The sequence below is a fragment of the Oncorhynchus nerka genome, linkage group LG9b, assembly GCF_034236695.1.
Source record: "Oncorhynchus nerka isolate Pitt River linkage group LG9b, Oner_Uvic_2.0, whole genome shotgun sequence".
NCBI classification, from domain to species: domain Eukaryota; kingdom Metazoa; phylum Chordata; class Actinopteri; order Salmoniformes; family Salmonidae; genus Oncorhynchus; species Oncorhynchus nerka.
Window position 1 is genome coordinate 20097054 of NC_088424.1, and position 25818 is coordinate 20122871.

The 25818-nt window shown below is 40.1% G+C and overlaps 1 protein-coding gene across 4 annotated transcripts in view; it reads left to right on the top strand.

The window, feature by feature from the left end:
* The window catches only part of LOC115114408 (astrotactin-1-like), a 247848-nt gene that overhangs the window by 124723 nt on the left and 97307 nt on the right, over positions 1-25818 (top strand). For all 4 annotated transcript variants that reach the window (XM_029642614.2, XM_065013420.1, XM_029642615.2 and 1 more), the window contains 2 exons: positions 10711-10815; positions 15141-15329. In XM_029642614.2, coding sequence (XP_029498474.1) covers positions 10711-10815; positions 15141-15329 — 294 coding nt within the window. The remainder of the gene's footprint in view (positions 1-10710; positions 10816-15140; positions 15330-25818) is intronic.

A 25818-nucleotide genomic window follows, 5' to 3' on the forward strand; every position in this document is an offset into this window, starting at 1 on the left:
GCTGGGTTTGTATCTCCTTTGTGTTATTACATGCATACAAGGCAGACAATCTCCTGAAGACAAGTCTTGAAGCAAAAGTGACAGGTTCAGATTTGTAATAACCCAATAAATCCAATCAACAATTTCTCAGCATCGATGTTGACATTTCCGGTTACATTGCAGGCAGGTCGTGACAATCTAATTTAGGGCTCTATTCAATCGGCATTGCGGAAGTTCAGCTTTACAGCGTGTTTTCAATTGAAAGACAATGTTCCCATTTTTAGCGCAGACTGTCTTCACGGTAAATGCTGCATATGTCGTCTCAATCGGAAATGACCATTACATTTACATACGCTTCTACTTTACAGATTGAGACCTCCTGGCCAAAATAAGAGGTCTATATACACTGTTCTAAACTCTCACAAAAGCAGCTTTAATGCATGCAGATTCAACCAGCATCTGAAAAATAGCTTTCATATACCAATAACAATCTTGAGTTTTCACACAGGGCCAGAAAATGTGTCTTACCTATTTTCTTTGTTTTGGTGTATGTTTGTGCATGTGTGTGTGACTGGGTGTGTGCGTTCATGTCTGGAAGTCCATTTCTGTCTTGCACTGGAAATAAACGTGAAATCGTACAAGGTTTATCAATCTCAGACAGATAGGATCATCTTGATGCAATAACAGGGTTGATTACAGATAATAGATGTAACATTACACAAGAGCAGCAAACTTTGTCCGTTTGGGTCACATTCTGTATTTCTGATAATCCAGTTACTAGAATCCATTACAGTTCTGAGTAACTTCTTTGAATTATTCTCTCATTACTTTACTCCTCCTATATCTTAGAGAGATAAAGTGCACATAAAGTGTAGTTATCAATCCCAGGTCCACCAAATAAAGCGCACATGATTCATTAATACAATGGAATGATTATGAATCTGGAATGGCATTCAACCAAATGAATTACTCAGCCTCCACGAGTCTAAAACCAAAGGACTTAATTGAAAATGTATTAATCAAAATGAAGCAATAAAAATATAAATTGTAGCTGTTAAGTTCATATATTTGTTGTTACATGCTCATGACTGAATAGAAGTTATATTATTTCTATATTGTCTGTGCTAGTTATCCCTCAGGGGTGTACCGTCCTCACTGAGTGTCCAGAAAATGGTTTCCTTTAAATGTGTCAGCATTGAGACGCCACATAATCTATATTTTTATTCGCTCTTGAAGTAATGGGTAGCAGGAAAGAAGGTCATGCCTTCTGGGGTTTCTGTTAGTGTTCAATGCATTTTTTTGTCTCACCTCCCCATACAACCGCTACTGTAACTGTTTATAGAATATGATTCTGTGTCTGTCTATAGCTATAGAGTAAGGCAGTCTACTGGATAATGCTATATTTGAAACCCTTGCATTTCAGCCTTTAAAAGGTTATTTCAGGGCATCCCCCCGTCTGTTATTTGGGCTTTGGCCTGATTGTTTTATTATCTGGTAATTCCTCAGCTGGGCCATGGTTTGACCTGCAGTGTTACTTATTATACTTATGTTGCAGTTCCCTACTGGAAGGGTCAGGAACCATGAGTAGCTACTGTCAACTCTGCTCACTTACCATTCAGTACATGTGCATTGTCTCAGGTTTTTGTGTCCGATGTTTTGTTGAGTATTTTCCGTGGTTCTGGGCCTTTGCACCGGGCCTTTGCACCAGTCCTTTTTCTTTTATTGGCCAATATCTTATCTCAATAGTTTAGAAGCGTCAAGAATTCACAAAGACATAACGGTTAATGTGAGCACTACAGTCAGGTTTGATAGATTTATTTGCAATTTCCTTGCCTCTTGTCTTCCTAGCTGTTTTCAGATGCTGAAAAAAAAGTTGAATTGAGGTGTGCTTTGGAGTACATGACTTCGGAGAAGTAAAGAACAAATAAACTTTAAGCTCAACAATCTCCGGTGTTCAATATTAAACTTTTGCTGGAAGCTTCAATTGAAATAGGATCTATAATCCTGGTGTGGCTATTCATAGATACGTTAGCCTGACAAATGAAGAGCGTGACAGTAAGTGTTGTTTGAGTTGATAGACTGAGCCATTTGTATGAAACCTGGAAAGCAGTTAGAAACACGTACAATGTAAATGTATTTTAGCGAGTGTCGAATAGGTAAGACAAAGTTATATGTTTAAAAAAAAAGCAAGTGTTTATCAGCAACAAAGGTGATGTTAAAATAAACTCTAAACCTTCTACTAACTTCCACTATAGTCTGTTTTCAATGTACCGACCTAATTGTGTCACACTTAGGAGAGCCTTGTTTAACATTCTAAAAACATCTTCCTCTCTCTCCTCGTGTGCTATCAATTGGTTGCACGGTTAATTGTTTACTTGCCAAGGCAATTTGAATTTACAGACTGGCATATAAAGTTACCTCGTTTTACTACACAAGCTGAGCTTGTTCCGTAGCTACAAAGATAATTGCTATGTTAATACGCAATCAAACTCAGGCTTGCTCATGCATTCACATGCAAAAAAAAAATCTGAATTCCCGGAATTAGCCAATTTGCGTCTCTCATGTTCAGTAAATGTACAGTGCCTTCAGAAAGTATTCACACCCCTTGACTTTTTCCACATTTTGTTGTGTTACAGCCTGCATTTAAAATGTATTTAATTGACATTTTGTGTCACTGGCCTAAACACAATACCTGATAATTTTTTACAAATTAATTAACAATAAAAATATGAAATGTCTTGAGTCAGTAAGTATTCAACCCCTTTGTGATGGCAACCCTAAATAAGTAAAACATGTCTTAACAAGTCACATAATAAGTTGCATGAACTCATTGAGTGCAATAGTAGTGTTTTTTCCTTAAGAGTCTATTGACACATCCGTGTAACATAATAAAAAAATCCCCATAAAAATATGTCCGTTTAAGCTAGAGATATCAGGTTTCAATCCACCGCATCTACCTATGTCGGCCTTCCGTATTTGCGGTGGATGGTAGCCGAGCTACAGCGGTGTTTGTCAGACCATGAGACATTCTGAAAATCGGTCCAAACGAACACGATGGTGTTCTTAATTTTGCTCGACGACCCCCACAAGTGTCACAGGACTCATCTGAATTGAGGTAGTTTTGTGCCTACAAAAATAAGAGGTTATGTTTTTTTAAATATATATTTTAGATGTAGACAGACACTTCAAAACCTTATTCCTTATTATTTATATTTTGACTGTCTTTTTGGGGCTGTAGTATTACAGGGATTATTCAATATTTTATCCAATCATTTTATACCTCAAGGCGTCCTAAAATAACTAAAGGATCCATGGTATGACCATCTTAAAACAATTGCATTTTTTTGCTTACTAGAACACATTACTGAATACAACTCTCCATATTTTCAAATATAGTGGTGGCTGAAACATGTTATGGGTATGCTTTTATTTTTATATTATATGTTTTCTTTTAATTTACTAGGCAGGTCAGTAAAGAACAAATTCTTATTTTCAATGACAGCCTAGGAACTGCCTTGTTCAGGGGCAGAACGACAGATTTTTACTTTGTCAGCTCTGGGATTCGATCTTGCAACCTTTCGGTTACTAGTCCAACGCTCTAACCACTAGGCTACCTCCCGTATTCGTTAAGAACTGGGGAGTTTCTTAGGATAAAAAATAAATGGAATGGAGCTAAGCACAGGCAAAATCCTTGAAGAAAACCTGGTTCAGTCTGCTTTCCACCAGACACTGGAGGATGAATTCACCTTTCAGCAGGTCAATGACCTAAAACATATGGCCAAATCTACACTGAAGTTGCTTACCAAGAAGACAGTGAATGTTCCTGAGTGGCCAAGTTACAGTTTTGATTTAAATCTGCTTGAAAATGGTTATCTAGCAATGATCAACAACCAATTTGATAGAGCTTGAAGAATTTTATGAAGAATAATGGGAAAATATTGTACAATCTAGGTGTGCAAAATGCTTAGAGACTTACCCAGAAAAACTCACAGCTGTAATCGCTGCCAAATACCATGTATTGACTCAGGTGTGAATACTTATGTAAATTAGGTATTGTGTGTAGATGTGGGAGAAAAACATTTATTGAATCTATTTTGCATTCAGGCTGTAACACAACAAAATGTGGATTAAGTGAAGAGGTATGAATACTTTCTGAAGACACTGTATACTTTATGGAGTATCGAGTATCCAACTTTGCATAAGAATGATGTGATGTTCTCCAGAATGGAAGTAAAATCATTGGTACTATTAATAGGTCATATTTCAGTTGTAATGTACTAGCAGTAGGTGTCTACTGTAGTTACACATATAAATTTCCTTGACAACAGTGTGTTGAGAAGTGACTACCATTAAAGTGTTGACTGTTTTTATCGAATAATTACCTACTATGTTTAATTGATACTTGATTAAATTAATCATGTAACAATTAACTCATTAGGAATTTGGGGCACCATGGGAAACAATATTTAACGAGTTACTATCTCCCGACTTAAACTCTAGAAATATATTAATATCTCTTACATCAATAACAGTCAATGATTAATTATTACCTCACCAGTCACATTCTGAACGTCGCACAATTCTTGGATATCTGCACGAACCATAACCTAAGTGATTAATCAGCAATACACAAATGGGCTTAATTATGTATTTACAAACTAAATCCTCATACAGAATACGTAAACACACAGCATAAGGTTATTGATTACATACATAATACAATGAAAACAGGTCCCTAGTGGATGAAGAAAAGCATAACCATTTGTTTACACAATGGAAAGGGAGGGGTATGTAAGGAGAGGGAGAGACAAAGAGAGTTACCTTGTCGTACATACATTTGGAAGCTACACTCACGGTAATAGGAATGCACAGCTGCAGACGGTGCATGTTTTGGTCTGGTTTACAAAGTTTCTAACCATTTTAACGTGTGCACCACGGCCTCACGTTCTCTGGTCTCAATGGTTGATTATTCAGGGTACAGCTAGGACCACTTTACACGCCGGCAGCAACCCGGCATGTTTTAGTCTAATGTAAATTTTGTTACTAAGTCCTTTTAAGCACTCTGGTCTTAGAGGGCGTTGGGTCATGTTGACACAAACTCTGAGCTCACTTGGGCGTGGCTACTGACTGGGCACAAGTTTGCATGAAACACAATTCTCATTTAGAAGGCTAAAATCACATTTCCATCTTTTGAAAAATTGTTTCATGTTTAGTCATGTAATTCTTTACAACATTTGGATGTAAATCTGATATATAAAGTGTGAAAGCTCTTAACCTCTTAAGTCGACCCTCTACTTTTTTGAACATTCTGTTAAAAATCGCGCAACATTTCAGCGCCCTGCTACTCATGCCAGGAATATAGTATATGCATTTGCTTAGTCTGTGTGGATAGAAAACACTCAGACGTTTAAAAAACTGGTTAAATCACTGCTGTGGCTTTACCAGAACGGCATTTACATCGAAAAGCACAGGAAAAACTGATCACTGAAAATGGGAAAATATATCCATGCGCTACTTGAACCCATTGATAAAGGTGAACCACAATTAATTGACTGAGGTTGCAGTACCTACAGCTTCCACACGGTGTCTAGAGTCTTGTGATTTCCCTTCAAGTTTTTTCTTGGTCAAACACATGCAGGGCACCGTATCTCCTATTTACATTTACATTTAAGTCATTTAGCAGACGCTCTTATCCAGAGCGACTTACAAATTGGTGCTTTCACCTTATGGTCTAGGACCGGATATTTTCGTTGAGTTTCTAGCCGGACATTTTTCCAGACAGACAGCTAATGATCTTTACATCGCCTCCTGATGAATTTTATCGCTTATTAACGTTTACTAATACCTAAAGTTGCATTACAAACGTATTTCGAAGTGTTTTGTGAAAGTTTATCGTCGACTTTTTGAATTTTAAAAAATGACGTTACGTTTTGAAACAATGTTTTTTTCGTTTATCACACAGTCTACATATAACGATATCTAGGCTTTATATGGACCGATTTAATCGAAATAAAGACCCAAATAGTGTTTATGGGACATCTAGGAGTGCCAACAAAGAAGATGGTGAAAGGTAATGAATGTTTTCTATTTTATTGTGCGGTTTGTGTAACGCCGAAATGCTAATTATTTTGTTTACGTCCCCTGTGGGTCTTTTGGGGTGTTGCATGCTATCAGATAATAGCTTCTCATGCTTTCGCCGAAAAGCATTTAAAAAATCTGACTTGTTGCCTGGATTCACAACGAGTGTAGCTTTAATTCGATACCCTGCATGTGTATTTTAATGAACTTTTGAGTTTTAACTAATACTATTAGCATTTAGCGTAGCGCATTTGCATTTCCAGAGCTCTAGTTGGGACGCAAGCGTCCCGAGTAGAAGCAACAGGTTAAAGTTACAACGTTTCCGTTATAACGTCTTTGTGATAATTTTTATGACAAAAAAGACATGAATTTTCCATATTCCATCTCTCATCATTCCCAACATTCGGATGTTGAAATATATTGTTCCAGTGTCCATTGTTTGATGTTGAAGTTTTTGGCGGCAAAGTCTCTCTGTGTAACAAAGGATTTTCGGCCTTCCAATCCTGCAGAGCCACAGGGAGAGTTTCTGCTAGGTATTTAAGTCATAAAACAGGGTCTGTCTATCCTCAAAGATTTGTGTAGCTGATGGGTCCTTTTGATCCTCACCAAGGAGAGAGAGTCATGACAATTGTTTTATTTACTGTGCACTCTGCCTGTGAGTAGTAGACCATTTCTGGCATACCTGAAAAAAAACAAGCTCCATTCATCTTACATTTTGGATGCAGCCCACAATTGTAATCACACTTGGGGTTTAATTTATTATTTGACACTGATTAATTGCTTGAGCCATTCCCTGCGGTTAATTAACCGACAGCATTAGATGTGATAATTAATACAGTGTGGACCCCAGCATGGGAGTGGGGATCTTAAGGGTGGCCCCTTAAAAAGACTGCCATCATGGTGCGCACCTGTTCCTCTGGGATCTACAGGCCTCCTCTGAGGAGACATCTACAGAGATTTATGTATGCCTATAACTTCTCAGAAGTCTATATTGACTGACATTACAGTCTAGTTGAGCTGCTTGTTCATTTCTAGCATCAGGATTATAGTACATTTTACATTTTGGGGGGGAATGTGTTTGGTGGGAACTGAACTGGTGGTTTGTGGTTTGACCGTTGATGCAAGCAGAATGGCAGTGATTCAAACTGCGACACAGAGTCCCTTCTCCCCAAGTCCCTCTCAATTAAAACCGCAGCATATGGCCTAGTGATCGCTAAAGAACAGAGGTATCGCTGAGATATTTTATAAGACATTGACAGTTCCTAGTCCTACAGTACCTTTGACAATGCTAAAATGGAAAGGGTGTCACCTTGGAATAAAAAAAACCTCTCAGGTTCCATTCCAAATGACACCCTATTTCTTATTTAATGCACTCCTTTTGACCAGGGCTAGTAGTTGTGCACTATATAGGGAATAGGGTGCCATTTTGGATGCAAAATCTGCCTCGTTAATTAGTCTGAGGCTGATTTATGAATGGCCTCAATCTGTTGGATTCTTTAGATGTGAGACGTTCCTACTGTTGCAGTCTTAATGTTTCATCCTTTTAGTAGGGCTTCAAGGCCTCCTGCCTGGTTTGTTAATTTGGTCCGTCTTCAATCAAAACTTTACAGAAGAGCAGAGAGGTAGTGTTCAGAATATGTTCAGTAGCACCGTTCTAACAAATAAACTTCTGTGTTGTTAACTTAATGCTAAACTAAACTTTCCGAATATCCGACCTTCACTGGAGTAACACATGCATTAACATGATTGTCTTTTTTCAATATGATTTGAATTGATTACTGTCCATTATGCAAATTATCTTTCTTGTTTCAGTAAGCAGACAAAATATGCATCTCCACATACCTTTTAAAGAGTGAATATTAGAAATCTTAGAAATGTTTTCAATATAACCTACAGTAGGTGTACTATGGATGCTGTAGTGTAGTGTATACTTTGTAATGAACATGGTTATGGAACAGAGGGCACCACCTATAAAATACTGATCATCTGACCACATAAGACTAACATTAGGAAAACTGTTGAGAGGCAGTGGAAATGATTCATTGGAGAAGACCTGGTCAAGGAGAGGTGAGTGGTAAGGCCTAGTGATTTAGTCCAACAACGTATATGATACCATAATCTTTGCCATTGTAACGTGGATGCTGGGAGTCGAGAACCAAGTGTAAGTGGTGAGTTTAATAATAAACGGAACAATACAAGAAACACGAGTAGCGTACAGACACGAAACACATAGTCAATACTGCCTGGGTAATAGAACTAAGGGAGTGACAGATATAGGGGAGGTAATCAGTGAAGTGATGGAGTCCAGGTGTGCGTAATGATGATTCCAAGGACCGGTGGTTAGTAAACCGGCGACGTCGAACGCCGGAGGGGAGGAGCGGGAGTAGACGTGACAGCCGTTGGATTATCAAGGCATTACGTACAGCCATTCCCATACATCTTTTCAAAAGCTAACATTTTGCTCCTCCTGTAGGCTTGAGATTTTTTATCAGTTTCCTCAGGAAGGAGAGTGGGCTCCGCTGCTATATTACAGTTAGGATGCGTCCCAAATGGCAACCTATTCCCTGTACCTATATAGTACCCTGGGGTCTCTGGTCAAAAGTGGTGCACTCCACTATATAGAAAATAGGGTGCCATTTGGGACCCACTTAGATTAGTAGAGGAGTGTCAGGTAATTCTCAGTGTTCCACCTCTTTCCTCAGTCATTCCTTCTTCGACTTATCCAAGAGTGAAATGGAACATGGGGTCCCATAGTTAATGGGGTTCTATGAGCCATAAGATTACTTCCAACTGTGGTTGTCGCTATGAATCTTCCTGAGAGAAGATTCTAGATTTTTAAGATTTGGCAGTGGTGGCACAGAGATATACAAGGCCCTCAGGATATTAGATCATAGATCCATGGTGGTCAAACATAGGGTTTGATATTCAGATCTCCTCTGCCTCCTAGTCCTTGATTTTTTTCTCTCTTCAATCTATGTTCATTTTAGTGTATGTTAATGACTCCACCCGAGGCTCGCCACATCGTGGCAAAATGACTAGCGACGACTAGAGACTGAACTTGTGTTTGTGATGTGAAGTTCAGTCATATTACTCATTCTGTCAGACAATGAGAGCAGAGCACCCAAGGGGTAAAGGGAGACAAGGCCTTTGAAAAGAAGGAATATGGGCTGTATATGTTTTGGCTTGTTATTCATTTTATAAGGGGACATGAACAGTGCAGCGCTGTGCCTACTACCAGGAATTGTATTGTTTGGGGAGCGTTTTCCCATAAGAAGGGATAAATGAATGTTGTTCAAGGTGAGGACAATGTGTGAACATCACATTTAGAGCCTTATTCATCAAGTTCATACAATATGTCAAGCCCCTGCCAAACAAGGAACTGTTACCGGAGCAAATTTCACTTGGCTCACGAGCTAAATTACAAATACGCTGCATTACTCCTTACTTACACTGAAAGAGAATGATCCTCTATACAGTATTTGTGTTCTTTCCAGGGGAACACAAACCCCATTACCCATTCAATACCAATAGGACAACACGGCTCTCATTTCACTATTACTAAAAACAAAAAAGTCTCTATTTCAGTGTCTCTCAGAAGCATGATATATTGTGACATGAGTCCATACGGTCCTCATACAGTCTTGAATTGGAAAGTTCTGGCAATAATCCCACATTACCAATACCATATTACAGCTCTCATTGAATAGTACTTTCAGTAGAACAAAACGACTCTGTCAGTGTCTGTCCTCCGGTGGGTGTCTGAACTAGTAGTTGCCTACTAGGGTGATATAGTGTGACACGGTCCCAGAATGTCCTCATACAGTTGTGAATCGGAAGGTCCATCATTCCGATTCACATGCTCTCTTTTACGTTTCACAGATGTTTTGACTGACAATGTAGCATCTCTTAAAGCTCCCAGGATTTACTGTGTCTTCAGACATCTTCCAGATGTGTAGAACATGAAGGGAAAGTTAAATTGATGTATGGGTGTGATTCCTTGCACAGCTCAGAATTGCTGACAGTTGCCATAGGAGATGAGATGATTTAGCACCATGCCAACACTACATATGGTGATGTGTGAGGGATGTTAACTCTGTACCGTAACCAGAGGTAGAATAGAAATGCTTAATTTCATCTAAAGAAAGGATTTGGATGATGAATGTCGCCACGTCCCAATGTATTTTCATTTACATATAGCTACATTTGTTATGCTTTGCCAGCCATTGATGATTTGTTGTTAACCCCAACAAGCTGACCAAGTCAATCATTACCCTAAGAAGCAAGGCATCTGTACGTACATTTTTGAGGGACTAACCAGTGAAGGTTTTCGTCGAACTCCTTCGTAATGACATTGTAGGCGGGCAGAATGTGATACATTTTCTTTATGCTGCGCTCTGGTGGTATTGTAATTATGTCAAAGTGCTTGAGACCATTACATGCTTTTGTGTGAATCAGTGTTTTTCCAACCCATCAGAGTGTATTAATGATCTGTCACCGACAGAGTCACTATTTGTGAATGTGCTGTGCAAGTTATTCTCTGTACTTAACATGTGTTTCTTTCTTTGTTAATCTACCACTTTCATACTTTGCATCAAAGCCCTGCTAACTGGAATGGAAAATTATAGGTGATGTGATATGTTGTGCCTCTTACAGGAATGGTGAACTACAGTGAGGTCTCTGGGTACCCACTCATCCAGCATTGGAGGCTGAGGTCTGTCCTGTACCATGTCAAACTGAACCAGTGGGTTCTCTCTCAAGGTAACTATAACACATAATTAAAGCAAATCAAATCAAAATTGTATTGGTCACATACACATGGTTAGCAGATTTTAATGCGAGTGTAGCGAAATGCTTGTGCTTCTAGTTCCGACCATGCAGTAATATCTAACAAGTTATCTAACAATTTCACAACAAATACCTTATACACACACACAAGTGTAAAGGATTTAATAAGAATATGTACATATAAATATATGAATGAGCGAAGGCCGAATGGCATAGGCAAGATGCATTAGATGGTATAGAGTACAGTATATACATATGAGATGAGTAATGTAGGGTATGTAAACATTATATAAAGTGGCATTGTTTAAAGTGACAAGTGATACATTTATTACATCCAGTTTTTAATTATTAAAGTGGCTAGAGATTTGAGTCAGTATGTTGGCAGCAGCCACTCAATGTTAGTGATGGCTGTTTAACAGTCTGATGGCCTTGAGATAGAAACTGTTTTTCAGTCTCTCGGTCCCAGCTTTGATGCACCTGTACTGACCTCGCCTTCTGGATAATAGCGGGGTGAACAGGCAGTGGCTCGGGTGGTTGTTGTCCTTGATGATCTTTTTGGCCTTCTTGTGACCACGAGTGGTGTAGGTATCTTGGAGGGCAGGTAGTTTGCCCCCGGTGATGCATTGTGCAGACCTCACTACCCTCTGGAGAGCCTTGCGATTAAGAGCGGAGCAGTTGCCGTACCAGGCAGTGATACAGCCCGACAGGATGCTCTCAATTGTGCATCTGTAAAAGTTTGTCAGGGTTTTTGGTGACAAGCCACATTTCTTCAGCCTCCTGAGGTTGAAGAGGCGCTGTTGCGCCTTCTTCACCACACTGTCTGTGTGGGTGGACTACCTCAGTTTGTCCGTGATGTGTACACAGAGGAACTTAAAACTTTCCACCTTCTCCACTACTGTCCCGTCGATGTGGATAGGGGGGTGCTCCCTCTGCTGTTTCCTGAAGTCCACAATCATCTCCTTTGTTTTGTTGACATTGAGTGTGAGGTTGTTTTCCTGACACCACACTCCGAGGGCCCTCACCTCCTCCCTGTAGGCCGTCTCGTCGTTGTTGGTAATCAAGCCTACCACTGTAGTGTCGTCTGCAAACTTGATGATTGAGTTGGAGGCGTGCATGGCCACGCAGTCATGGGTGAACAGGGAGTACAGGAGAGGGCTGAGAACGCACCCTTGTGGGGCCCCAGTGTTGAGGATCAGCGGGGTGGAGATGTTGTTACCTACCCTCACCACCTGGGGGCGGCCTGTCAGGAAGTCTAGTACCCAATTGCACAGGGCGGGTTCGAGACCCAGGGTCTCGAGCTTGATGATGAGTTTGGAGGGTACTATGGTGTTAAATGCTGAGCTGTAGTCGTTGAAATGGTTCAATTAATTAATTAATGGTTATAATCAGGGTTCTAGTCAAGGATTATATTAATGCAGGGTTCTATTCATCTTGTATGCAGTGAGTTACATGCACACTTGAACAGTGGACGTCAAGAAAAAATTTGGCACATGCCTAAGAGGCAAAAAGGGAAATTTTGGTAATGGAAACTAGGCCTGAAGCCTAAAGATGGCATTCCACATTTGCATCACGGAGCCGTGGTTTAGAACAACCTCCCTGTATGGTCTGATAAGCTGTCATCATCCACATAACTTTGTATCTCAGCAAATATATTTTGACAGGCCCTGCCATGAAAATGGCACGAAATAAGATGATTGTGGATAGGTTTTTAGTAAAGCACTACTTCTTAGAAGGACTCTCTCTACTCTACTGTTGACAGTACTTTGCTGTAGAGCTTCTTGAAGTTCTTGGTTCTCTTCTTTTTGTCATTTTTATTTATTTATTTTTCGGAGTGGTTGCAGATCCGACTTTTCTGGACCTTTCCTCCTGACAACTAAAGGTCCCAAAGCCTCTGTGCATGTGCAGGACCCTCCACATGTGCAACAGGTTGCCTAGTGATTAGAGCATTTGGCCAGTAACCGAAAGGTTGCTAGTTTAAATCCCCAAGCTGACAAGGTGAAACATCTGTTGATGTGCCCTTTAGCAAGGCACTTGATCCATGCTGTGACCCCACTCTCCAAATGTTATGTGTGAAATAGGACAAATATAAGCATCCACCGCGCATTATTCACCCTCCACTCCACTCATAGAGAACATGGCTACTCTGGTGAATGGTGCTTGTTTAATAACATTTGCTCAAAACTGTGTCAATTTCTGCAAGATCATATAATGATAGTATTCTACATAACAGAACCGAATATATATCATAGTATAACGTTACTGTAAGACAAAAAACACTACCGCGTTTCCTATGTCATTTTTGTATTATTGTGCAACTGGTCGCATTTTCGGCCAAAACAGAGCACTCCACTAGGCAAAATATGTGCTTTGATTTAAACTAAACACACGTAGCCTATGCAACAGTTTGTAAACAACATCTCTATAAAGTGTGTTCACTGTACATCATTCAAAACAACACTGTTGATCAACATCCATTTGATCTCAATCAGTCTCATGGGGAAATGCATTTAGATCATCTTGAGTTATAGGATACAGTTTGGTTGGTATGCAGATACTGCGCGGGCATTCCACCTGTAAAATGCATGATTGACAGTGAGAAATGTGAAGGGGGGTTCACTAAGAGTAGAGCAGATAATGTGCTCGTAGAGAATCCCAGAGATGTGCAGAAGCCCCAGGACCCCCAGCCACTGGGAAGTGTGGGTCCAGAAAAGTCCGCTCCGCAGCCTCTAACTATTTATATTTGTCCCATATTGTGTTGCTTCGGCATCTGAACGGCCTACATCAACATGCAAAAAAAGATTTTATATGAATGTGTCATGAGTTTTCAGACTGCCAGAAAGTTATTTTAGAATAGTTTATTTGGTCTTGAATGATTTTTGGATTTGTTTGTTTTCTTTTTGGATGCCATGACTTGCATTATTTGTTTTGTTTAACGTGTCTGTCATTTATTTATCCGTAAGCATTTTGTGTTTACTTCGCCACACGTGTGGAGTATAGCATAAATATGACATATATAGATGTACCATTACTAATAAGATAAGAGTTCTCTGCCTTTAAACATGGCCACAGCCTTTAGAATTCAATTTCCTCAGTGTCATTAATTGTAGGACTTCAGCAGCTTTTTTATTATTACAGGTTTTTACACCTGATACCAAAGCACAATCTTACATAAGGACTGTTTTGCTTCATAATGTAAGACTAGCATGTTGTGAGTGGTAGGATGTTAATGCTAGGGCTCTCGAATGATAATGGAACAGTTGAAGAGCTATACATGTTTTTTTGTGTTTTCCCAAAGATATAAAAACACCAGCGAGAGTAAATGCTTTACAATGACTCCCCTCTGAGGATTTCATGAAGGCTCAATTTAAGACTTAAAGAAAGCCTCAAGTTTACATATGGCACTTTAATCATAGTCTGTGCACTGTCACAACAACATAGGGAGTCATAGCTTATCATTTCACAAACTTGAGCTTTCATTAGGATGTTTACCTAAAACTACAAACAAGTACAAACTGTACATATTTTCTCATTTAAATTGAAATGTAGCATAAGTGTATCATATGCTTATGGCTTGTATTCTATAATACCGGCATGTGCTTCTTACTTATTTTTGACCTTAAAACGAACAAACAATTATCTTCATAGACATACTGATTTACTCTGAATATGGAATGTAAAAATAAATACTATCATACATGTAAATATTTGTGCTTTTTCCTGTGTCAGGTTTATGTCCGTTTCTATCACGTTTCTGGGAAGACCCAGATGCAGACAGTGTTGAAGTAACAAAAGTGTATTACTAGAACAGGGGGCAGGCAAAACGTTAGGTCAAGGGCAGAGGTCAGTAAATCCAGATCATAGTCCAGAAGGTGCAGAATGGCAGGCAGTATCAGGGTCAGGGCAGGCAGAGGTCAATAATCCAGTGTGGTGCGACAAGGTACAGAACGGCAGGCAGGCTCAGGGTCAGGCAGAATGGTCAAAACCGGGAAAACTAGAAAACAGGACCTAGAAACAGAGAGGAGCAAGGGGGAAAATACTAGTAGGCTTGACGAACAAAACAAACTGGCAACAGACAAACAGAGAACACAGGTATAAATACACTTGGGATAATGGGGAAGATGGGCTACACTTGGAGGGGGTGGAGACGAGCACAAAGACAGGTGAAACAAATCAGGGTGTGATAGTTTCATTGCTTTTCAACATTAATTTATCTTTATTTACACAAGGTATGAACTGTGTTGCTATGGATTTGTCAGTAGCCTATCCATTTCTAACTCCCTCTTTGTGTTTCCTAACAGCTTTCAGCTCTGCCATCCACTCCCTGGATGGTGCCACCCTCCGCCATGATTTTGTCTCCATCCTCAGGGAGTTTGGTAATCACTTTGTACAAGAGGCTGTGTATGGCTTCGAGGAGGCCTGCACTATCTGGTACCCCAACAAGCAGGTCCAGAGACAGCTGTGGCTGGAGTACCAGGACATCAGCAAAGGTAAGACCTCTAATTGATTGGAGATACTGTACTGTAAAATATAATGAACTGCTGGAGGGAAGCCATTGATGGTTCATGTTCCAACATGTTCTAGAAAGTGAGAGTGGGTGAGATTGGACAAAGCTAGGCCTTCTGTCTTCTAAACATAGTGCAAACGCACAAATTAAATTATATTTGTCACATGCGCCGAATACAGGTGTAGACTTAATCATGAAATGCTAACTTACAAACACTTAACCAACAATGCAGTTTTAAGACAATAAGAGTTAAGAAAATACTAAATAAACTAAAGTTAAAAAAGTAACACAATAAAATAACAATAACAAGGCTATACACAAGGGGTTCCAAAAAATAGTCAATGTGTGGGAGTACAGGTTAGTCAAAGTAATTGAGGTAATATGTACATGTAGGTAGGGGTAAAGTGACTATGCATAGATAATAAACAGAGATTAACAGCAGTGTAAAAGCAAAAGGGGAGTTTGGTAATGCAATGCAAATAGTCCTGGGTAGCCATTTCATTAATTGTTCATTAGTCTTATGGCTTGGCGGTAGAAGCTGTTAAGGTGCCTTTTGGACCGAGACTTGGCACTCCGGTACCACTTGCCATGCTGTAGCAGAGAGAACAGTCTATGACTGTTGACAGATGTTTGGGCCTTCCTCTGACACCGCCTGGTATAGAGGTCCTGGATGGCAGGAAGCTTGGCCCCAGTGATGTACTGAACTGTACGCACTACCCTCTGTAGCGCCTTACGGTCGGACGGCGAGCAGTTGCCATACCAGGCGGTGATGCAACCAAGCTTTCGATGGTGCAGCTGTAGAAGTTTTTGAGGGTCTGGGGACCCATGCCAAATCTTTTCAGTCTCCTGAGGGAGATTAGGTGTTGTTGTGCCTTCTTCACGACTGTCTTGGTGTGATTGGACCATGATAGTTTGTTGGGGATGTGGACACCAAGGAACTTGAAGCGCTCGACCCGATCCACTACAGCCCAGTCGATGTGAATGGGGACGTGTTCGGCCCTCCTTTTCCTGTAGTCCACAGTCATCTCCTTTGTCTTGATCACGTTGAGGGAGAGGTTGTTATCCTGACACCACACGGCCAGTTCTCTGACCTCCTCCTTATAGCCTGTCTCATCATTGTTGTTGATCGGGCCTACCATGTCGTCAGCAAACTTAACAATGGTGTTTGGAGTCGTGCTTAACTACGCAGTCGTGGGTGAACAAGGAGTACAGGAAGGGACTAAGCAGACACCCCTGAGGGGCCCCTGTAATCTGTGGATCTGTTTGGGCGGTATTGCTGTGGGTCTAGGGTTTCCGGGATGATGGTGTTGATGTGACCCATGAGCAGCCTTTCAAAGCACTTCATAACTACAGATGGGAGTGCTATGGGGCGGCAGTCATTTATGCAGTTTACCTTGGCGTTCTTGGGCACAGAGACTATGGTGGTCTGCTTGAAACATGTAGGTATTACAGACTCGGTCAGGGAGAGGTTGAAAATGTCAGTGAAACATTTTCACATCGTCTACGGAGAGCGTGATCACACAGTTGTCCAGAACAGCTGGTGCTCGCATACATGCTTCAGTGTTGCTTGCCTCGAAGCGAGCTTAAAAGGCATTTTGCCCGTCTGGTAGGCTCGTGTCACTGGGCAGCTCGCAGTCACTGGGTTTCCCTTTGTAGTCCTTACTAGTTTGCAAACCCTGCCACATCCGACGAGCGTCAGAGTCGGTTTAGTAGGATTAAATCTTAGTCCTGTATTGACGCTTTTCCCATTTGATTGTTCATCTGAGGGCATAGAGGGATTTCTTATCAGCATCCGGATTACTGTTCCTCTCCTTGAAAGCAGCAGCTCTAGCCTTTAGCCCTGTGTGGATATTTTGCCTGTAATCCATGGCTTCTGGTTGGGATATGTACGTACGCTCACTGTGGGGACAACATCATCAATGCACTTATTGATGAAGCAGGTGACTGAGGTGGTATACTCCTCAATGCCATCGAATGAATCCTGGAACATATTCCAGTCTGTGCTAGCAAAACAGTCCTGTAGCTTAGGATCCGCATCACCTGACCACTTCTGTATTGAGCGAGTCACTGGTACTTCCTGCTTTAGTTTTTGCTTGTAAGCAGAAATCAGGCGGATAGAATTATGTCATATTTGCCAAATGGAGTGCGAGGGAGAGCTTTGTATGCGTCTCCGTGTGTGGAGTAAAGGGGGTCTAGAGTTTTTTTTTTCTTCCTCTGGTTGCACATGTGACATACTGGTAGAAATGAGGTCAAACGGATTTAGGTTTGCCTGCATTAAAGTCCCCGGACAATAGGAGCGCTGCTTCTGGATGAGTGTTTTCTACTTTGCTTATGGCCTTATACAGCTCGTTGAGTGTGGTCTTAGTGCAAGCATCGATTTGTGGGGGTAAATAGACTGATACGATTTAAAAAAAATGAAAACTCTCTTGTTAGATAGTGTGTTCTACAGCTTATCATGGGGTACTCTACCACAAGTGAGCAAAACCTCGAGACTATTAGAGATTGCGCACCAGCTGTTATTGACAAATAGACACAGACCACCCCCCCTCGCCTTACCGGCGGTAGCTGCTCTGTCTTGCTGATGCATGGAGAAAACATCTAACTGTATATTATCCATGTCGTCATTCAGCCACGACTCAATGAAACACAAGATATTACAGTTTTTAATGTCTCGTTGGTAGGATAGTCTCGGACGGAGCTCATCCAGGTTATTCTCCAGCGATTGCATGTTGGCCAATAGGACGGATGTTAAAGGCCGGTTACCTACTCGCCGGCGAATTCACACAAGGCACCCGGATCTGCGGCCCCAACATAATTTAGATGAAATGCAGTAATTTGGAGAAACTGTATTTTATGTATAAGTCATTCGCTTTCGCTTTTAAAATAATGGAAAGTCCCTCTCAAAGGAGGGTTTGACGGATGGCTAGAATGTACGGATGCATTGAGCCCCAGCAATTTGTTACTGTAGTTTTTCATAACCCATGTTCCTGTAGAAAAAAATGTAAGCTGTCAGTTTTAACCACATGAAAGAGTGATTTCAGGTGGAATTCCTACTCTGTCAGCAATCCATATTTATACCTGTAGTTGTTTCCCCACCCAGACAAAGCCAGATAATGAATGACCCCTCTTTCCCCTGTGTTTCAGTCCAATAACTTCACCACCATTGTTTCCTTTGGTTGAATCGACCACTTTGCCTTCTTCCCAAGGACATTGCCTCACAATTTACAGAATGTTACCACTTCTGACAGATGGCTTTAAATGACTGAGTTTTCCATCCGCATGAAAACTCCATTATTCTTCATTTTCTCACTCTATGACATTGCTACAGATATTATTACACGATTACATACAAAAGGCAATGTTTTTTTTTTAAAGCGCTATTTTGTGAATTCGCTTTACACAGCGCATTGTTGGTTCTTCTAGAGCATGGAATGAAAAATTATGAGAGTGGAACTATGGTACTATATGAACATTTTGATTCCTGGGACATAGGCCTAAGTTCTAAAGAGAGATTTCTTAAAAATCATAATTATTTTTGCAAAGTTACAGAATGTCCATAAAAGTCCTGCACTTTTGATGGGAGTAATGAGCTCACTGGAGACTATGGTGATCCATGTTCTAGCCTTTGCTCCAAATATCAGAGCGCCTCTGGATTTGGCCTGAGTCTGCTAATAATTGTTGGATGTTTTGGGAGTTCTGTCAGCAGACATAATACGACTTATTCATATGTGGCAATGTATGAGAAGTTATGGCCAAGTAATGACACACTTGGAGTGAAATCTTTTGATAAAACATTAATGAAAAACTGGTCCATGGTGTTCGTATTAGGTTTAAGCTTAATTTAATTTTAAAAACTAATTCAACATGTAAAATAACTTTTTTTTTAATACTCTATAGTCTGTTTGAGTAAATAATGTATTGAAATGATCATTTTTGAATTCACTTCCTGTAGGTGAGAGTGCTTGAAAATCCAAAACACAGGCACATTATCATTAGATCATAAATAATAAGCCAACCGTAGTTCATTAGTTTTGAACAGTATGCATTTTTCAAACAGTGAACGATATCATATTCAATCCTCATGATTAATGATATCATTTTAGATGGATATAATATAATGAACAGAATGAACAGCATCTTAAAAGCACACATAATGGTGTATGTTATCCTATCTCACAATCTACTAGTTTGCCAAAAAATAGCCAGTGGATACGACAAAAGAAATAACAAACACAGGACGGGACTTTATTTATTTTATTTTTTAAATTTCAACTTCAATGTGGTAAGGCCGTCCCAAGGTTTCCAGATAGCACCGAACAAGCTGCTCCCCATCTCTACACACGCAGTCACGCTGAAAGGAAGCAACCTGCTGTCACCGGCATATTGAACTCGTAACTGGCTACCAGGAGAAGAAAAGAGTATTTATATGAGAAACAGTTTACGTTGAATTAATATATTAGAAACAGTTTACTTTGAATTAATACATGAGAGATAAGCACTGTCTACTGTATGAGAAATAACCTAGAACCTCAACTTATGAGAAACTAAACATATAAAAAACACAGTAGCACATACTGTAGTATTGTACATTTTAGCATTGTCCTGAGGTCTTGGAGACAGTGAAGTAGCACACCTGAAAGCACCTGAACATCAACAACAGTACGTCTGAATAATGACCTCCATTAAACCCAAGGTCCATCTGTTTTAAAAGGCTACTGACCTCTGTCATTTTGAATTAGATCACTTGCTGTCTGGCTCAAAGCTGTGCTTTCACCCAAAGACTAGTGTCAGGGTCATTATGTAAAGTCAAGCCAAGGCTCTGATTAACACAGACAACAAACAGGAAAAACAGTCCTTATTTATTCCATATATAAAGCAACTCAGCTATTAAAACAATGCTGTATTATTCTACTCAGACAGTGTGAGGATCAGAGGTTGAGGAATAGTGAAATGTATGGAGTTGAAAGAGTACGGAGTTGACACAGTACGGAGTTGACTGATTAGGGAGGTGACTGTCACTGCACCACCTGCACTGCTCTCCACGCTCAACCCTCCGCATGTTTCTTCCTGATTGGTGACAGAATATCTACCACTTATCCAGGATGTTTTCTCTCTCTTCTCCTGCTCTCCCATGCTGCACATGCTCTGGCTGACAGGCAGGTCAGAGGGTAACGGCTAAGCATGGCCCAGGTGTCTCTGCAGGCTCTGCAGCCTGAGGTAAGAGCAGGAAGGAGGGTAGCGATGAGAAGGGGATGCTATGGGTGCTCCGCATAGTACTGCATGTACGGTGGAAAGAGAACTTTGGCCTCAGACCGCCCTACCTCTTCTGGCCTCTCTCTGTCAGGTGCAGTGTGTGGTTGGTATGAGGTGGTGTGCAGGCATCTTGCAGAGCAGACAGGGTGATGAATGTCCGCTTCATGCTCAGTGGTGAGACAATTAGAGAGAGCGTGAAGCAGATGTCTTCGACTTCGAGCTTGATGTCTTCAGAAGGTTTGTAGCAGAAGAAGAGAGGGCTAATCTCACTTGTCAAATATAAATAACTTGCACATTGCGAGAACTTTGAAGAGGGTAAACAAAGTATGGCGCTTGCTCTTACAGTCTTTGACGATTAACTTAATGTATGTACTTTTTGAAGGAAATTCTGCACTGTGCACAGTTGAATATGATAAGCAAGTGATGGCTTGAAAAAGTGCCAAAGGCTGCATAAAACAAGCCATGAATAGCCTCTTCCCTCTGAGTAGTAAATGAATGTGATAAGCACACACACACACACACACACACACACACACAGTTTAATGTCAAGCGTAGGCTATGTGAGGCACAATTTCCTTGCTCAGCAGAAAAACAATCTAAGTCTGTAATATCTCCATAAGAGCAGGGGCCTAAAAGATATGAATACCATTTTGAGTCAGCCAGTTTGAATCATAACCCCAAGAGGCCCTTCCAATCCCCCCTGCTGCACTCTCATCGAAACCCAGACACAAAACAAGATCCCATCCATTATGTATTGTAATTGCCAAAAACCCAGTCTGTTTTAATCCTAGTTAACATGATCCGTTTCGTCAGCCTTTACCCTCGGCTTAAGAGAAGTTAAACCCCACATCCCACCTTAAGTTGAAGTGTTCAAGGTCATCCCCTTGACGATTCATTTAAAATGTTGATTCCAACAGGCAACCCCCAATTTTCCTGTTGTTTTTGTTAGTCCTACAGAGCAGAAGAGTGGGTTTGTGAGGTTTTGGATAGGACATCAGTTTAGGATTTCTGCCCTGGCTGTCTTGAGGTAATTCAGAGTAATGTGTGTCTCTGCTTGTCCTTCGGCTGAAGGGCACTACCTCTCAACACCCTCTGGACTTTGAGTTAACATAGATGAGCAAATAGGAGATTTGTCCTTCACGCTGCCTTTTGGTGGCCTTTAGACTTAAGAATTTATGACTACTTTTTTCTCTCTTTTGCTGTATCACACTTTTTGCTGCTGGATAATTCATCAGATCAAATCATTGAAGTTTGCCATTTCAATGTTATACAGCTCAATCAAAATGGAAGCATTTGACTGGTTGTTGAATACATTCATTATAAGTCTTGGAACTAAATCATGTTGAATAAAGTGTGTAGGCTAAGTGCTTTTGCCTAATAATATGAGATAACTGGAGAATGCAATGTTGTTGTACTTAATTAATAATTTATTAAATGTCAAAGCCTGTGTCTGGCTGTAGGGAATGCTAGCTAGAGTTTCTTTCATTTTTGAAAGATAGCATGTGTTTTAAAGAGCTTTACTCAACTTACACTGCGTTGCTATGTGATATAAATGTCATTCCCACTGAGCGTTCAGAGGTTTGTTGGAGAGAAGTATCTACTGGAATGTCTTAGTGGTAAATTCACGTTCACAACACCTTCAGAATTGTAAATCCATTGCTTTGTAATCTTCCCACACTGCTTGAGTCCCTTTTAATTATGATCAAGGCACATCACTTATTATTGTCTTTTTGCTATGAGGAGCTATGGGACACTGTTGTGCATATTAATCAGACTAAGGAGCATCCCAAATGGTACCCTATTCCCTACATAGTGCCCTACTTTTGGCCAGGGTGCAACCAAAATTAGGGCACTATGTAGGGAATATAGTACCATTTGGGATGCTGCCTTAGACTAGGTTTTATCGTTAATGAACAATCATATGACAGACCAATCCAAATCCCTTAAGCGTTAAACAAAGAAGCTGGGATTACTAAGTAATTTGCGCAGAAAAATAGCAACTATAATAAGAAACTTTATATCCAAGTGCATGTCATTGTGCATTTAGTAACAGTTGTAAGGAACAAATCCCCTTGAAGAAATTATATTGCCTGGACATATCATATAGTGATGTAGGCATAACCAAAAAGCTGAATTATCCCCAGCACTTGCAACTGGTATATATTTCAAACAGTATACATTTGATACTGTATCTTTGCATGCAAATGCATACATGTGTTGAGCACTGTAAATAGGATTTCAGTATAGGCATAGAGTAATAGCAGCCAAAGTTATTGTCTGACGTCGCTGTGTTGCACCTATTGGTAGTCATTATATCATACAACCATCAACAGGCAATTGCTGGTTATAGTTGATTGCTTCCTAGTCATAGTTAAATGTTTTAGAATGTAATTTCACAGCATTTCCAATCCAGCATTTGCATAATGTAATAGATTTTTGCTGCTTTGGTAATCAATGCTTGCTCTTTCATATTGCGAATGGTGATCTTACATTTAACTCTTAATTAGAAGTCGTATCTCATGGAAGGACTTCATGTAATATAAGTAAAATAATATATAGTACAATATTCTGCAGCACATGAAATCCATGAACGAGGAGATGCAAAAATGTAGATACATCCTTAGAGGGAATATTAGAAATGTCTTGGACATGCCTTGTTTACTGATAATGGTGTATGTGTGTGTATGTACAACTGTGTGTATGTGTGTGTGTGTGTGTGTATGCCTGCTTGCTTCCGTGCATGTGTGTTTTGATGTGGAGAGCAGCTAGTTTCAGTGAACTGGTCTGGTGCCCCAGCAGATGAAGAGTGATGAGAGCACTGCTAGAAGCTTTTCATCAAGGCCACTAGCACTTTGAGCAACGTGTTATCAACACAATCCAGGGCTCTGATTGGCTGACACTGATCTATGAGCTGTGGGTTTAGCTGCTCATCGTGTATGGATTTATTTCTCCCTTCGGTGTCTTGAGGCAAAAAGATAGAGGGGGGATATAAATACATGATTTCACATATATTACAATTTTGCATTAAAGCACAGTCATGCATCAAATATATGAGCCATTTAATAGTGAATCTTATCTCATTAGCTGGGAGATTCCTTTGAAAATACGCTTTAATATAAAAGTTTATGGATTCATTTTAATTGTGCCAGTGAGTCCAACACACTTTTGTGCTTCTTCAACAAAGTCATAGGGAATAATATTCTACTTCTTTCGTATTGCATTATTGACCATAATTGACATAAAAGACAGTATAAGCTTCCTGTCCTAGGGGTATAAGTGTGTCTGCTTCCTCAAACAGACCCTGGGTCGATCCAAAATGCTACAAACTGCAAAGCTTCAAACATAGCCCCTCTATGAGAAGTGCCGTGGATTTTCACATAGCTCAAGCATGCCGAAGTGATTCCTATGCGTCTCTGTGTGTGAAGGAGCAACAGTATCAGGCACCCACTGTTAATCCTGTTTTGTCAGAAAAACCATGGAGTTTGTCAGGTCAGGCCATACATATGAAATAGTAGAAGCCAGTCATATAACATATTCAAACATGTTCAAAATACTGAAATAAATATAAAAATATCCTGTAAATTCTTTGTACATTTACTCAAGAATGCCTGGTGTTTAAATGAAGCAACTGAAATGGCTGATTGCAGGGCGTCGTCATTATTTGCTGAGGATAAAACTGCTGCAGATTCAGAATGTGTCCAATTTTCCTATTGTCTTATAACATATTTCCACCACACTGAAAATCTTTGATTTAATTTGATCATAATGAACATAGCTGATTTGCATGTCAAAATGAATGAGGGCATTGCACCTCCTGTCTGAATTGGGCTACCTAATGAATGTTCTAATCGAAGGAGAGGGCAGGAAAAACACTAGCTCTTCTTTCAGGGTGAAATGCTTACCAAAAAATATAAGACAAGATAAATCGAGACACATTTTTCCTGCCTGAGTTTTCCTTCCCCTTGTTTGGCGATGTTGTGCAGCATAATTGCCCTCTACAGGCCTATTTGACCACTGCATGCTCTGCCATTGAGAGGAAGAGGGAAACTACTTCACACAGTTTGCCTATTCCAGGGATATATGGCGTGAGATGGCATAGCATAGTCTCTTTTTTATCCTTTTATTGAATTCTAAATTGATGAAGAGATATTAGCTGTGTTTGTTTATAGAGATGTGGCTTTATCTTTGTGATTTCGTCTCTGTCAAATGATCCCTAAGAACGAGGAGAAACTTTAGCAGCAGATTTAAGGAGTAGCATCTCTCCTCCTCTCCTCTCACGGTGTCCAATCTTCACAACAGAAGCTCTTGAGAGTAGAGGTCGACCGATAATGATTTTTCAACACCGATACCGATTATTGGAGGACCAAAAAAGCCGATACCGATTAATCGGGCAATTTTATTTAATTTTTTTTGTAATATTGACAATTACAACAATACTGAATGAACACTTATTTTAACTTAATATATCAATAAAATCAATTTAGCCTCAAATAAATAATGAAACATGTTCTATTTGGTTTAAATAATGCAAAAATAAAGTGTTGGAGAAGAAAGTAAAAGTGCCATATGTGCCATGTAAGAAAGCTAACGTTTAAGTTCCTTGCTCAGAACATGAGAACATATGAAAGCTGGTGGTTCCTTTTAACATGAGTCTTCAATATTCCCAGGTAAGAAGTTTTAGGTTGTAGTTATTATAGGAATTATAGGACTATAGGAATTATAGGACTATTTCTCTATACCATTTTGTATTTCATTAACCTTTGACTATTGGATGTTCTTATAGGCACTTTAGTATTGCCAGTGTAACAGTATAGCTTCCATCCCTCTCCTCGCTCCTACCTGGGCTCGAAGCAGCGTTACCCATGTTGAGCAAGGGGAATAACTACTCCAAGTCTCAGAGCGAGTGGCGTTTGAAACGCTATTAGCGCGCACCCCACTAGCTAGCTAGCCATTTCACATCGGTTACACCAGCCTAATCTCGGGAGTTGATAGTCTTGAACACCTGCTGGCAAACGCAGTAAAGTTCTGATTGTTATGAAAACTTGAAATCGGCCCTAATTAATCGCCCATTCCGATTAATCGGTCAACCTCTACTTGACTTTCTATAAACTAGTGTACCAATTTTTTTGCCAATTTTTGTTTGTGTCATTACATTAAGATATAAGGGGGGGCATCATAGATATATTCAATAAAAGTAACAGGTTCAACCCCTTATCAAT